At 42.6% G+C, this 15935-nt stretch overlaps 1 protein-coding gene across 1 annotated transcript; it reads right to left on the bottom strand.

The window, feature by feature from the left end:
• Positions 1–6399: 6399 nt before the first annotated feature.
• On the bottom strand, positions 6400–8876 carry LOC123410238 (B-cell receptor-associated protein 31-like). The gene is made up of 2 exons (XM_045103148.1): positions 8451–8876; positions 6400–7064 (listed from the first exon to the last, which is right to left on the bottom strand). The coding sequence occupies exons 1-2, from the start codon at positions 8749–8751 to the stop codon at positions 6697–6699; spliced, it is 669 nt and encodes a 222-aa protein (XP_044959083.1). The 5' UTR covers positions 8752–8876; the 3' UTR covers positions 6400–6696.
• Between the last annotated feature and the right edge of the window lie 7059 nt (positions 8877–15935).

The following is a 15935-nucleotide window of genomic DNA, read 5'->3' as shown; positions in this document are numbered from 1 at the left end:
CAACCCCAATTCGGTTTGGTGGGGAAGGAGTCCACTCCTTCCTTCCCACCTCCCTCTCTTTTTTTCTCTTCTTTCCTTTGGTATTTTTTTCTTGAGGCGCCATAGCCTTCATGGGCTGACTCCACAAGCCCACTAAGGACTTGGTGCACCAACCTAGGGCCTTGGGCTCACTCCCGAGTGGGTGAGCCCCTCCCAGCAAACACCCAGAACCCATTCGTCACTCCTAGTACACTGTAGGTAATGCCCGAAACTTTCTGGTGACCAAATGAAACCATCCTATATATCAATCTTTGTTTCCGGACCATTCGGAAACCCTCGCGACGTCCGTGATCTCATCCGGTACTCCAAACAACATTCGCTAACCACACATATAACTCAACTATACTAAAACATCACCAAACCTTAAGTGTGCAAACCCTGCGGGTTCGAGAACTATATAGACATGACCCGAGGCACTCCTCAGTCAATATCCAATAGCGAGACATGGATGCCCATATTGGATCCTACATATTCTCCAAAGATCTTATCGGTTGAACCTCAGTGTCAAGGATTCATATAATCACGTATGTCATTCCCTTTGTCCTTCGTTATGTTACTTGCCCGAGATTCGATCATCGGTATCCGCATACCTATTTTAATCTCGTTACCGGCAAATCTCTTTACTCGTTCCGTAATGCAAGATCCCGTGACTTACACTTAGCCACATTGCTTGCCAGGCTTGTGTGTGATGTTGTATTACTGAGTGGGCCCCGAGATACCTCTCCGTCACACGGAGTGACAAATCCCAGTCTTGATCCATACTAACCCAACGGACACCTTCGGAGATACCTGTAGAGCACCTTTATAGTCACCCACTTACGTTGCGACGTTTCATGCACACAAGGTATTCCTCCGGTGCCAGTGAGTTATATGATCTCATGGTCATAGGAATAAATACTTGACACGCAGAAAACAATAGCAATAGAATGACAGGATCAATATGCTACGTTCATAGTTTGGGTCTTGTCCATCACAAGATTCTCCTAATGATGTGATCCCGTTATCAAGTGACAACACTTGTCTATGATATGGTCAGGAAACCTTGACCATCTTTGATCAACGAGCTAGTCAACTAGAGACTTACTAGGGACAGTGTTTTGTCTATGTATCCACTGATGTATTTGTGTTTTCCAATCAATACAATTATAGCATGGATAATAAACGATTATCATGAACAAAGGAATATAATAATAACTAATTTATTATTCCTCTAGGGCATATTTCCAACATTAGTACCACTCTAGGATGAGCAGTGCTACCGTTGAGGCAGAGAGTAGCAGTCCAGCAGGAGGCAGAGGTCGGTAGTACTACCGGGGTGGTACTGCCACTGCCGGGAGCGGTACTACCACCCACTAGGGGTAGTACTGCTTCCTACATCCGCTTCGGGCATTGCTGCGGGTCTAGCCCAGAACTACTGAGGGTCCTGCAGCAGTAGTAACAATTGGTACTACCGCTCACTAGGCGGTACTAACGCCTAGTAATACCGCTCCAGAAACCGCCCAGTCCGACATGAAATGTGTCGAGACCTAGGGGCAGCGACACTAGCCAGCGAAATGGCCAGAGCACTACCGTCCCAGAGCGGTACTACCGCTGCCAGGGTAGTATTACCTCGGATAAGAGGTAGTGCCACTCCATGGAGCGGTACTACCGCTTGGATCTTTCGAGGCAGGTCTGGGGCAAGGTTAGGGACACATTGATGCAGGAAAGCGGGTGCGAGAAAATGTGTACGTGATGATTCCACCCAAACCTTTCCAATGCACACCCCTCTTAATAGTACGTCTTTTCCTACAACTCAAGTCCACCGTCAGTGAAACGCAAGGAAGAAAAATGTCTTCATACTAATACACGGAGGGTTATGAAGCCCCCTGGCCATGCCCTGATGGCTTGTGGGGCCAACGTGGCTCCATTTAGCATGATTCCAACGCCAAAAAAACTGATATATACAGAAACCCTCAGAAATAAACACAGAACTTCCGCTCCACCGCCGCAACTCTTTGTATCAACGACAAACCCATCTGGAGCCTTTCCACTACCCTATCGGAGGGGGGAAATCATCTCCGATGGTTATCTTTATCATCCCGTCAGAGGCCATGACAAGGAGGGAGTAGTTCACCCTCGGGGCTGAGAATATGTACGAGTAGCTATGTGGTTGATCTCTTTCTCTCACTCTCGTGTTCCTGAGATGGCATGACCTTGATGTATCGCGGGCTTTGTTAATATAGTCGGATCATATGGTGTTCTTCCCTCGCTATCTTGTTGTGATGAATTGAATCTTTCCCTTTTAGATCTCCTTATGTTGGATTGAATATTGGATTTGAGAACACTTGGTGTATGTCTTGCATGTGGATATCCGTGGTGACAGTGGGGTATTTTATTGATTCACTTGATATATGTTATGACATCAACTTTCTTATTCCGGTGACCTTGGGGATCTATGCATAGGGGTTGATTGCATGTTTTCATACTACGTTCTCCGATAGAAATCTTGGCGTGCTCTTTGAAGTTCTTTGTGGTGGATTGAACATGATGAATCTAAAATTGTTTGATGCATGTCAAATAATAAACCGACGGATACTTGAGGTGAAATTGGTGTATCTAGGTGACATTAGGGTTGATTGATATGTATCATGGGTGTTATTCTAGTACGAACTGTAGGGCTGTTTGTGAAACTTATAGGAATAACTCAAAAGATCTATCGGAAAGAATAACTTTGAGGTGGCTCTACTACCTACAACAATTTCATCCTATGTTCTCTGCTACTTATGAACTTTGGAGTGATTCTTTGTTGCATGTTCAGGGATGATCATATGATTCTACTATGTTAGCATTGTTGAGAGATTGCACTAGTGAAAGTATGAACCCTAGGCCTTATTTCCAAGCATTTATACAACATTTTGCTCGCTGTTTTCCACTTGCTACCTTGATGTTTTGTATTTTCAGGTTACAAAAACCCATATCTTGTATCCATACTACACTTGTATCGCCATTTCTTCGCCGAACTAGTGCACCTATACAATTTACCATTGTATTGGGTTTGTTAGGGACACAAGAGATTTCTTGTATTTGATTGTAGGGTTGTTTAAGAGAGACCATCTTCATCCTACACCTCCCACAGATTGATAAACCTTAGGTCATCCATTTGAGGGAAATTTTCCGCTCTCCTACAAAACTCTACACGTGGGGGCCCAACAATGTCTATAAGAATAAAGTTGTGTAGTAGACGTCACCGGGCCAGGCCCACATGGGATAAAATTGTCTTGTTCGGTTGCGCGGGTTGCATGTGTTTCCTGGTCCGCACGAACCTCAAAGAAGCCATGGGTCTGGCTCTGGAGGAACGGCCGATTCGGTAGTTTTTGGTGAGTCAGGCTCGCTCGAGCCACGCGTGGCAAGCGCGTGCATGCGTGGGGAAGCGCGGGAGATGATGCAACGTCTCATAACTCCCCACGCTCCCTCCCATCACCTCCCTCGCTAGTTCACACGCACCTCTTTCTCTCCCCTCTCTCCGACCCTCCCTCTCTCTCTTTCTCTGTCTCTCTCTATCTATCTATCTATCTATCTATCTCTATCTATCTATCTATCTATCCCTCCATCTCTTTCTCTCTCTCTCTCCCTCTCTCTCTATCTCTCTCCTCATCGCCCGTTCAATTTCTCTAATGGCAGAGCAGCCGTCTTGCCCTGCCCCACCCACTCCCGCCGTCGCGAGTAGCAACCCCATCCGGGAGAGATGGTTGCCAGCCTCTTCGTCACCGGACAGGGTCTCGGCTCGACACTCCTTGCGACATCCTCATCCTGCACCATGTTGCCGCCCCGAGCCAATGCAGCACAACCATCGCGCACTCCGGCATCGCCACGTGAGCCAGACCTCGTAATCGTGGGCTCGACGACGACAGGGTTACAAACCCCACTACGTGCGGCTTTGGTCGGATATCCACGTATGGGGATATTTTTACAACCACTCATGTGTTTTCTCCCCTGTGTCTGATGCAATAGGAGGGGAGCTCGAGCACGCAGCGCTCTTCTTACAGTCGGTGCATGACGAGTTCCACGGTCGCGGTCTTCAGAATGGTAGGCTCTCTTCGGAGTCGGCGACACCCGTGTTGTTGTCGGGGTTTTCTCCACGGTTGGTGTATGCTCCACCAGCAACCCCCACCATAAGCTTCCAATCACCCCTTGCTTCATAGTTAGGGTTCTTAAGGTAGTTCTTAGGGTGTATTCGATCAGATTTGATTTGATTCAATTCAACCGGATTCGATCTGAATCCAGTGATTCTGGGTTGAATCAGAGTACATGATGTGTTCGTACTGCTTAGATGGCAATGCTTCTACCTTAAGCATGCTATATGACGTTAATGTAGGCACAATGTTTGTGCCTAGGGTAGATTTAATTGTTCACTCCATATTTATAGTGCTTAAGATGCTACTTATGTGTTATTCTTGTTGTTGTGACGTTGTTCTTGCTGTTGTTAGTGACATTGTTGCTGTTGTTAGTACATGAGCTTGCTGATGTTAGTGTCATTGCTAATGTTGTTAGTGGTGTTCTTGTTGATGTTAGTGTTGTTGTAGGTCTGCAAGTTTGTATGTTGCTACATTCATAGTGCATAGGCTACGTGACTGCATGCTCAGCATAGGACAATGCATGTGCATGCTAGTAGGACAAACCTGAATGCCCAAAATAGAAGTAGGAACAACTTGATTGTATGATCAGCGTGTGTATTTGGCATGATGTGATAACACTGATCATTGCTAGCTATGATCATTGGTAGCACAGATCAGTATTCTCTTTGATCATTGGCAGGTCAAATCAGTGGTAGCTCTGATCATTGGCATTTGCACTTGTGTAGTGCTATGATATGATCATAGCACGACTGAAGTGCAAATGCCAATGATCGACGGGTGTTGCCTTTGATCAGTGACAATGATCATCTCTCATTTGCTAATTGTCGTCCACTTTACTAGCAAGATAATGAAGATGGAGTGGGGCACCGCTGACGGAGGAGCGCATGTCGTCATAGGCACAGAGGGTGTTGAGAACCTCATCCCAGAAATCGGTGGCTGAAGAGGGAGGTTGTTCCTGACAGAGTGGAGTACATGAGATTGCCGCTCAGCGTCGGCAGGAGGCCAAGAACCTGCCACAAGGAGGGTGCACGGGAATCTATCAGGTTGTACGTGTAGATCTAGGACTAAAAGGACATCGCCATGTTGGTCATCCCGCCTGCCTTCAGTCATGTGTTGAGACAATGGTTGGTCCTTGGCCCTCCTCGTGTCGTCAGCCTCTCTGCTAACAAGTGGTGTGAGTTCTGGATCCAGGTGACGTACTTCAAGGGCCACACGATGCTCGGGCGCGGTTGGGAGTACTTCTACCAGCCCTAGCGACATCGTTGTTCTCAAGTTCTCCGGCCTGGGGATGAATGTGCAGATCTTCAACGCCAACACCTGGAACATTTGCAGGGGTCCGGTGTTCTAAGCACAGTTGCATCAGCGACATCTCGCATGCCCTCTAGGTTGTCTTTCTCTAGGTCGTCTATCAAGTACAAATTAAGTTAGGTTTGAACTGAAGCTTCATCGTCTCTTTTATTGTGAACTTGTTCATATTTTGCCGACGGACCAACACCACCCTGGGGTCGAACATGGACATGAAATGCCCTACTGTTTTAAAGTTATGCCTAGCAGTACTTATGATATGTCTATTCTTGATGTTCTTACGTTGTTCTTCTTGTTCCAAAATGGATGGTAAGTCCATGAGATTTGAAAAAAGTGAGCAGACTACTTGCACACAGTCAAACAGTTGTGCTTTGCATCTGCCCATCCCTAAAACACAAACATAGACAACCAAACAACATGCCACCATTTGAAAAAAGGTGAGCACCATCCCTAAAACACAAACACAAACAACCAAACTACTTGCACACAGTCAAACAGTTGTGCTTTGCATCTGCCCATCCCTAAAACACAAACATAGACAACCAAACAACATGCAAAAAAGGTGAGCTGTGTTGGTTTTTTGCCTGCATTATTGTGTTGGTTTTTTGCCTGCATTATCTCAACAAGGCTCAAGTATACAAAGCGACAAAAAAGATACGTGTAACCAAACACTGAGCAGGGCCATTGAATTATACTTAAGCAACTCAGTAGCAAGTGCGGGTTTTTTTCAGTGGTGCACAGTTTGTAGCAAGTTTTCATTCGGCTTTTCAAAAAACATAGATGACTTCCTTATTTAAAATCTGATCATTTTTTGAATTTTACATTTAAAAAATCCAAAAAAATGAAATCTTCTAACATTTTCTAAAAGCATGAACATTTTTCAAACATAAGATTATATGATGCTGAATGACTAAGCAGAGAAATATAGATCACTAAAAAATTAGAGTTGTGCACCACTGTAACAGTGGCACGCAAATTTAACTGCATACCAGCATACATGTTCCAACATATTGTTATGTAAGACAATAAAACCGATAAGATAGGCATTACTAAATTAGCATGTCATCTGGGTATTAACATCCTATGGAAAGAGTAAACTCGAAGTCGCACCAAAAGCAAAACAGATAATTCTAAGCATGAAGTAGGTTGATGATAGGATAATGTTCTACTTCAATACATTTCTAAGCACCAAATAGGTTGATGATAGGATAATGTTCTACTTCAATACATTCTTTTCTCAAGAAGGATTGGAGAGCCTGAGATCAATTGACTGCAGCTGCTCCCGGAGATGTTGGTTATCCTCCAGGAGCCGGTCATATTCAAGCAGCAAGCTTTCAGATTGCTTTTGGATAGCAAGTGTCTTGTCCTGAGCAACATGGACCTCCTTGGTCTTCTCTTGTACTTGCAGCTTCAGTTTCTTCATCTCCTCATTCAGAGTGGCGACCTCTTCCTGGTATTTCGCTATCTCCTGAGATCTTCCATGTTTTCCTTCCTCTAACATTTTGTTCTGCTTCGATACAGCCTCAACATTCTTCTTTAGCCCACGTAGTTCTCTTATATATTGGTGGAGTCGGTCAATAACTAGAGCAAGAAACAAAGAGTAACCTGAAAAAATCACTCAGAGCATTAGCATAGCCACATAGGAGAACAGATAGCATGAATACATGCTAAAGTATGAAGTGGATTTATTTTTGGTAGAGTTGAGGAACACATTATATTAGTTTCCCCACGCCACTTGTCTAATGAAGTTAGTAGCTGCGCTGACCTGAACATATGTAACAACAAGAGTGTGTGGAAATTAGTAGCCCCCAAACACCCACCTCCCACGTCACTTGTCTGACAAAGTTTGAAGTTGCGGTGATGAACAGTTTCAGATTTGAACATAAGTAACATCACGCGTTTGGGAAGTGAGAAAATAAAGTAACTTCTAACATGGAAGAAAATACAGTACTGGAGAAAGGTATTGCCTATTGGTATGGAAAAGGTGAACCTACTAATCACTCTTTTTGTTCTGTTTCATCAACACATACTACATCATAATAAACTTACAATAGAAATCTAGAACATGATAAAAACTGAATTACTAGAACTTAACGAGTTAAGCAAACATGAAAAAAATCCTATGGCTTAACTGGCAGGAGAAACCATAATTAAGCATTTGAATGGCACCATAAACTCTATGGGAGCAATTAAGTCAAGGATGATATAAGTCAAGAAGACACATGTTGCATTTGGCCTGACTTTACACGGCAGAAGAATAAAAAATTCAAGCACATAATAAATCTCCTGGATACAACAGTTGCATGATTCATAACTTAACCTTAACTGCGATTTTATGAAAAACAATTCAGTGGATTCAGTACAAAATAAATCCAGGCTGATAAGAGAAACAATATCAAAGCCTAACATTAAATATCCCACAGGGTAGGTCTACATAAAAAACTAGCTCATTCATACCAAACAGATGGAGGAATAAGTTTGCTACAGCCAATGAATTGGAAACTCTTGCTTGAACTTCTTAGTTATGGGGATTCTTTCAAACAAACTAAGCGGTGAGAATTTTCCATTTGCTCCCATGAATACAAGTGAATGCTTGTTAAGTTCCATATAATAACTGTTATAATTTCATCCCTTTGGTCATATGGAACTTATTCTGCAACCCGAAACATACAACAAATTTTGCGGTGAAAGAAAATGGCATACCCTAATCCAAAACCCACATCTCCATCTCCTAATACCTGTCTCGGATTAGAATTCCCCATCCAAACACCACCTTACTGTTTAACCCCTCGTATCTTCTTCCTATCAATTTCAGTTACTTGCATGTTGCAATTTCAACAAAGATCTGTATGAGATGGATCTGTACATCACCAAATCTCTCTACCGTCTCATACAACGACGATACAAGCAAGACTACAGCAGGCACATATATAAGATATCCAATCAAAACACCGTAAGGGACCAAGAGGGATGCGCGTCACCAAGACCTACCCATGAGGGACGCCTCGAGGAGGTGGCGCGAGAAGAGGACCTGGTCGGTGGGAGAGAGGGCGGCGCCGCCCCCGCCCTCAGGGTCCCCGGCGCGGCCGCTGATCTCGGCCATGCTGTAGAGTGTGGAGGCGAGGAGCGTGAAGACGACGCCGGCGACGGTCTTGACGGCGACGGGCGCCCGGCGGCCGCGCTTGAGGCGGTCGAGGCCCAGCATGGCGAGCTTCCGCAGCGGCGTCTTGAAGAGCAGCACCGTCGCCACGGCCGCCTCGGCGACGAGCACCACGAACAGGAGCTGGATCATCGCCGCCGGCGTGCCGTATGCCTCCCCGCGTTGGTTGGATTCCACGGGATGGAGGTCGAGGAGGAGGAATTAGGGAATCTGTTCTGGGGTTTCTGAGTAGAGCGATTTGTCTAAAATGACCCTCTGTCGCCGGGCCCCCCGATGTGGCTCTCCTACGACAGATGGTAGGACTGGGCACATCTCTTCAGCACTAATGTTCTGTTTTGGCAGTAAAATGCATGTTTGGTCCTCATTTTAAGACAGTTTGTTCGTAATGGATTCCTTTCATTTCATATATCTCTTGGTTTTAGAAAATGAAAAAGAAATACAAAAGATAGATAAACTGTGGAAATTGCTTTGGCAGCTCGGCCTCTATGGTGGCCTTTAAATTTGAAATCCAAAATTCATGAAAATTCATATTTTTACATTTACAAAATTCTGAAAAAAATACAGAGATAAGTGAGAATGGAACACACGCATGTGTGTAAATTTTCAGAAAAATACATTAAAATAAGGCCTGTATAAAAAAGACAAATTTAAGCCTTTTTAACACATGATACTTTTCATCGTCTCAGGTCATGAATTTATGTTTTTTGTACAGATTGTATTTCAAAGTATTTCATTTTAAAAGTTTACATACATACACATAACATCCTTTTTTACTTGCATATTTTTTCAGATTTTTTTGAAACAGAAAATTTTGAATTTGAATTTTTCAAAATTTTCGAGCTCCATGGAGCTCAGCCTCCAAACGTCCATGTAAACTGTAAGAATTTACATACATACACATAACATCCTTTTTTACTTGCATATTTTTTCAGGATTTTTTGAAACAGAAAATTTTGAATTTTGAATTTTTCAAAATTTTCGAGCTCCATGGAGCTCAGCCTCCAAACATCCTGTAAACTGTAAAGCCTCCGATCGATTATCCTTTCAATATAGATGTAAAGCCTACGACTAATTCTCCTATTAAGAACTTAAATGCAAAGACAAGGCCAGAAACCATACTGACTTTAACAACATGTTTGTTATTGATGTGTCCAAATCCCGTGCTCCTACGTCGAGTTGATGGGTATATGTTGAAGTATAATGCTTCGCCTAAGACATCAGTGCATCCAAGAGCAAGTGTCCAAGTATAAATAAAACTTGATTCAATAATGTTGGAATGATAATCCTTATTTCTGATGACCATGCATTCTTTCATGACGTACATATGCCTTTTCTCGTTCACATTGTTGTTGATTTTCGTTTCCTACTATTTCAAAGTTTTGATTTTGGAAGAGGGATATAAAGTGACAATGGGCGATGTTCAAAACGGTCCCTTTATATGAACGGCTTTGATACGATGCTTGTACTTGAAAATATATTATACATATGATATCGAACTCAATTCTACATACACATTGCAACGAAGTGCCAAGTCACGAGTAAGTGTAGAGCATGTGTTTTGCGCAATTGAATAAGTGTGTTTGAGAGGGAGGAATCCCCCTCCCCCCCCCCCCCCCCGCGAGAAGCCCCTTAGCCTAGAACCAATCCCGTTTTTCCATGGGTGATAGGAGCATTATTAAAAAAATATCCTTTCCGATGAGGCCAGTCGTCGACCTCCCCACACCCCGCGTGAGCTAGTTGGCGTCGATGCCCGTGGCAGCTTAGTTGACTTGGTAGGCAACAAGTTCCCAAGTCCCAATGTTTGCTCCTCGCTCGCATGTCAGGCATAGATTGGGTGGAGGAGCGCTGCTGCGACCACATGCTGCTAGACACGACCGTCAAATACGGGAGCTTAGGCCACGCTATTTAGTTTGACATAGAGGAGGAGTGCGGCATGTTACCGTCCCAGGTGTGCATCGAGGTGACTTACCCCCCCCCCCCCCACCTCGCTTGCAAACGACCTTCTCGGTGATGGAGCAGTGCCCCCTTACTCTTCGTTCATCGATGAAGAAAACCCTCTTCATTGGGGATATTGATAAGTGAGGCCATTGACTCACACTTCAAGGGTGTGAGTTAAATTGGAAAAGATGTTCGGCAAGATGTATGCGGTCCATTTGAGGCCCATGATGGGTGCCAGATATCGATAAATAATGCTCCACCTATTTTACAATCTATAAGGCGTCGTGAAAGTTTGTAGAAAGAGGAATGATGCCCAAATGGTGGATGATTGTGACATGGTACTTTTACCCAGGTTCATTCCTTGGGATGGGTAAAATACCTACATAGTTCCTACCTATGTCTTTCCTATTTGGGCACTTGATGATCGGGTTTTTTTAGCAGCCCTAACGAAATTGGAGCAAGATTAGCAAACAGTCCGTTATATAGTCCCCAAATGACGCGGTCCATATAGAGACAACCTCTTCCCCGTATGTTTGAGTGAACAACCCAAACATTGTCCGAAGACTGTTCTGTCAATAACTATTTTTATGGACAACCATTGTGTCAATTAGGAGGCAAATCACACGCGTGCTACTAAGCCAACCCATTATATATTCAGTAGTGAGTGGTTTTTTTCCAGTGTTATATTAATTGTTTCTAGCGGGTTTTTTGTTTGGCTTTTCAAAAATACATAAAAAACTTTCCTGTATAAAATGTGAACTTTTCTTGAATTTAATCTTTTAAAAATCCATTTTTTTTAATTTTTCAAACATCTACTAAAAACATTACTCCCTCCAATCCATTTTTAAACATATAGGCATACATTTTTAAACATATACTCACTCTGTTCACAAATATAAGATGTTCTAACTTTTTTTAGATCAAATGTATATAGATACGTTTTAGTATGTTTGTTTACTCATGTCAATCCATATAAAGTTTTTCCCACTCTCAGACTGAGGACGTGATGAATGCCTAAATGTTGAGTTGATCACCGGTGACGGTGCTTCTGTGGCGTAGCTTGCCACTCAAGCCTCTCTCCACGCCTCTCATAACATAGGACTAGGTTGTGCTCCAATAAGATGACTGAACATAAAGGTAAACTCTTTACATCTATAGTCTGAAGGAACGCCCTTGCCAGACTACTCGATGCCCGTCGATTCGTTGCGAATTTGACGTTTCAGATTTCTCTTGTATTAATTAAAAAAGGAAGGAGAAAACGGTTCCGCCATATCCCCGCACTCCATCCCCTCCCCTAATCTCTCGCCACCGAACCAGCCATTAACCACCGGCCCTGACGAGCTCTGCTTCCCACCTCTCTCGCCTCACCGCCAACTCGCTCTCATCGGATTCGCTGCGCTGCCGCCGCCTCGTCGTGACTCAGCCAGCCAACGACGGGACTCCATGATGCGACCTCACTGCCCGTCGACGAGACCTCGCAGGTTCCACCTTCGCTCCCCCCCCACCCCAACAGCACGGTTAGCCCTAGTCTACTCCACCGATGCTAACCCCGTTGGATTCTGCATGGTTTTCTCATCCTCCATCTATTGAATTCAGCTGGTCGACCAGACCACCACCTCCATGCCGGCTCGCGCTACGTCCTCGGCGACCGCCTCAAGATCGAGTGCGCCATCGACGTTTGCGGCGACTTCCTCACCTTCGACGACCCGCCACCGACGCCGTCCTCCAGCCTGCCGATCTTCCAGCAAGTCGGCTAGGGCAAGGGGGAGTCGGACTTGATCATCCAAGTCGAAGGAGGGACGATTGGCGCGCACTATTGCATCCTCGACGCTCATTGTATTATAGAAGCAAATTCTGGTATCATAAGAAGCAAATACTATTTTCGTTGGAAGCATTGTTTCATTGGATAAGAAAAAATCAACAATGTTTTCTTCCATGTCAAAATTTATTCTCTTTTTGGAGGCAATGTAGATCTGAGAAAGTAACTTGAGAAGCAAACCCTATTTTTCTTTGTAAGCAGATTATTTTGTCTCTTTGGAGAAGTAAGCATATTATTTTCTATGTTTTAAACGAACTACATACTCAAATGTGTTGGACGTAATCTTGTTGGACAACTGAAACAAGATATTCTAGATAAGAAGCAAATTGAAATTACACTTGAATTGGAGACAATTTTTCACATATGGAAGCATACTACACGACCTAAAAATGGAAGCTAATTCCTCAACAATCCAAATAATTTTCTAGTTGTTTGAAACATATTTTTGTGTGCTGGCATTGGACACAAATATGATCGAACTAGGTCGAAGCAATCATCGGCTGCCGTGGAAGCAAAAAAAATCTACCTATCGAAACAAACAATTTCTAACTCTAAGGATGGAATCTTCTCTACTAGAAGACCAATTTCTAACCCGAAGGAAGGAATCTTCTCCATTATTTAGGAGACCAGGATGGAAGCAATCATTTGCCACGGAAACAAATTTTAAAGCTGACCAAAAAAAGAGAATATTATTTTAGAGGCAGTTAAACTTGCACTCGAAATAAGGAATAAAAACGAATTGTATGAAAACAAATCACATGCATGGAAGCACCTATCATGGCGCCTATTCAATTCGATATGCCCTGATTTACTAGGGTGGTTGTTTGGAAACAAATTGATTGCAATTAATGTGGAATCATGCATGCAAATAAATTAATGGACGCAATTTTTAAGGAAGCAATCCAACACACCTCGGCAGCACATGTGGGGCTGTACAGCCAAATCTGATGGCCATCATGCTTCTCATCATACGATCAATGACTAGTCTGATAAAACATATCGGATCAGTAGTCTGATCACTAGCGTTTCCCGAACATAAAAGAAGAGACCAAATTATCAATTTTATTTATGTACGATGACTTTAGTTGTAAAGTTATCGTACCTATCCCACATTTGTGATTATTTTGACTAATGAATCTGTACATTGTGAAGTGCCGGCAACACAAAGTCTTTCATAGATTGGGATTTCCTCCTTCAAACAAAGGAAGAGCATGACCCATACTCTCGAAATTTTGTGTGGAATGGATACACCTGGCTTGGACGGCGAAGCATAGTAGGACAGAAGCGTGCTAAAATTAATCACATCCGTGATTGTAGGAGACACTGGATTGGAGCGATACACGACGCCTACCCATAGTGAAGTATGACAATACCACGGCAAAATTGCTGGAGATTCACCCTTGCGTCTACCACTTTCTTAGAGGTTGTTGATACCAAGGGACGAAACACTGACAACTCTTCACATGGTGGTTCTTTCTAAAATACATCATGCATATATTTTTGAATACACACAAAGCAATTCTTTTTAATACGTGGTGAACATTTTTAAACTATACGGCAAACAATTTTTTAGAAGACTATGAACATTTCCGAATAACACGGACAAGAAAAAAAGCACCGGAATTAAAGGGAAAATAAAGAAGAAATAAAAAGGAAAAAGGTAAAAGAATAAGAAAATAAACAAAACGAAAAACTAGGATGGAAAGAACAGAAGAATAAAAATATTTTTAGAAGATGTTGATCACATATTTAGTGCTCATCATATTTACTTAAAAATGATTTCTATTTTCATGCCCTTTCTTCCTTAGTTCGTCTCAACACTAGTAGAAATATAGGCTTCAGACCCGGTATTAGTCCCGGTTCTTATTACGAACCGGGACTATTGTTTCACTGCTTTTTTGAGCACTTTTTAGGGTTTAGGGTTTTGCACTAAATTGGATGGGGGCTATTTTGCTGCCCCTTTTTTGTTTGCTATTTTCTCATTTATTTGTTTTGAACACTTTTTAATTTGTGTTTGGCACTAAATTGGATGATACATATACAACAATAAAGGAACAACTATATTGCACATCATCGTCACGAAGATATTACACCATCTCATCTGTCGTGCTTTGTCGAACATATTACAAAATGTAGACACGAGTTACATGCACATATGCATATCTTTTACACTTTAACATTTCACAAATGGCGGACAATAGTATTCTCACTTCAGAACTAGGACCTCTGCATCTAAAAATCCGACAATTTCCTCTTGAATTGCTCATACGCGTTCCTATGATAGAAGACCGTTCTGCAACCAGTCGATCTAATTTAAAGAAGGGGTCAATATATATCAATGAAACCAAACACAATTGATGGTAATAAAATAAAGTTGTGATTATTGTTTATCGTACTTCAATTTCTTTTAAGTCACGGTTTTTGGCCGTCTCATGGGTCGTTTGGCGAATGAACTTGCAAACATAGTATCCACATAAATTGTTCCCTTGTTCCTGCCTCAAGCACTTCACGAGAACATAGTTCAATCAAAAACATAATCAAGCATGATAATGGTATTAGAACTAGAATAAAGAGATGCACGGATCTAGCTAGTAGTACTTACATCCATTTGTCTAAATGTAAGCTCTGGCTTCCAAACATCCCTACACTTGACGGTGAACCGTTTTCAAGCCCTGCCAAGAAAAGGAAATGAATAAAGGAGTTCTATATTAATTACTTGCTATCAGGAAATGAACGAAAAGTTGCCGATATGATGTCATAATGATTGAAATTACCTCTGAAGGCATTTCTGCATGTTCGCCCAATCAGCGAGGGGTTTGCGTTTCGGGTCCATGACTTTTACTAGTCCATCGTCAAAAACAATGATTAACAGAATAAAGTGGAAGCTGCGCATGCATTACGAGTCAATTATACACTTAACATCGAGTAAGCGAAAATAGAATGTGTGTACAAGACAGTAACACTCACTTGAAGTTGTAAGGAAATAGTATTTCCCTTTTGGTAGCGGAAAACCTTAACCCTTGTACCAATCTATTGTATGTCTCGTGGGGATTCAGTTCGAGAATTTGTTCATGAATGAAATATGGGTCAATGAACCCAATGTCATAGATCCGTCCTCTTTTGCATTCGAGAATCTTCATTCTGCAAAATTAATATAGTGATGAGTAAGATTATACATGCAATGAACGAGCTGAGTAAGACTTAATGACATAAATTAATAATACTTACAAACAATAGGGACTGATGATAGATTTGTTTAGGGCGTCTTGTTGGTATAACTGAAATAATTCGTCGAACTCAATCATTAGCACGCCTTCTCCATGCCCTTAATGCTCGTTTTTATATGCACAGTAGATCCAGTTTCACTGTTCAGCAGATGTTCACATGTACCAGTTATGCAATCTTCGCATTTTTGTTGGTAGCTCGTTGACTAACTCAAGTTTGACGAGAGGAGACCCGTGCCGGTACCGGTATGCTACGTCGGTGAAATCCTGTATATGGTTTAAGTACCGAACAATAGACATGCCATGAGCCTTGGCCGCTTCTCCGTACAATGCAA

The sequence above is a fragment of the Hordeum vulgare genome, chromosome 7H (assembly GCF_904849725.1).
Source record: "Hordeum vulgare subsp. vulgare chromosome 7H, MorexV3_pseudomolecules_assembly, whole genome shotgun sequence".
Lineage (NCBI taxonomy): Eukaryota > Viridiplantae > Streptophyta > Magnoliopsida > Poales > Poaceae > Hordeum > Hordeum vulgare.
This window is presented reverse-complemented; position numbering and strand designations above follow the sequence as displayed.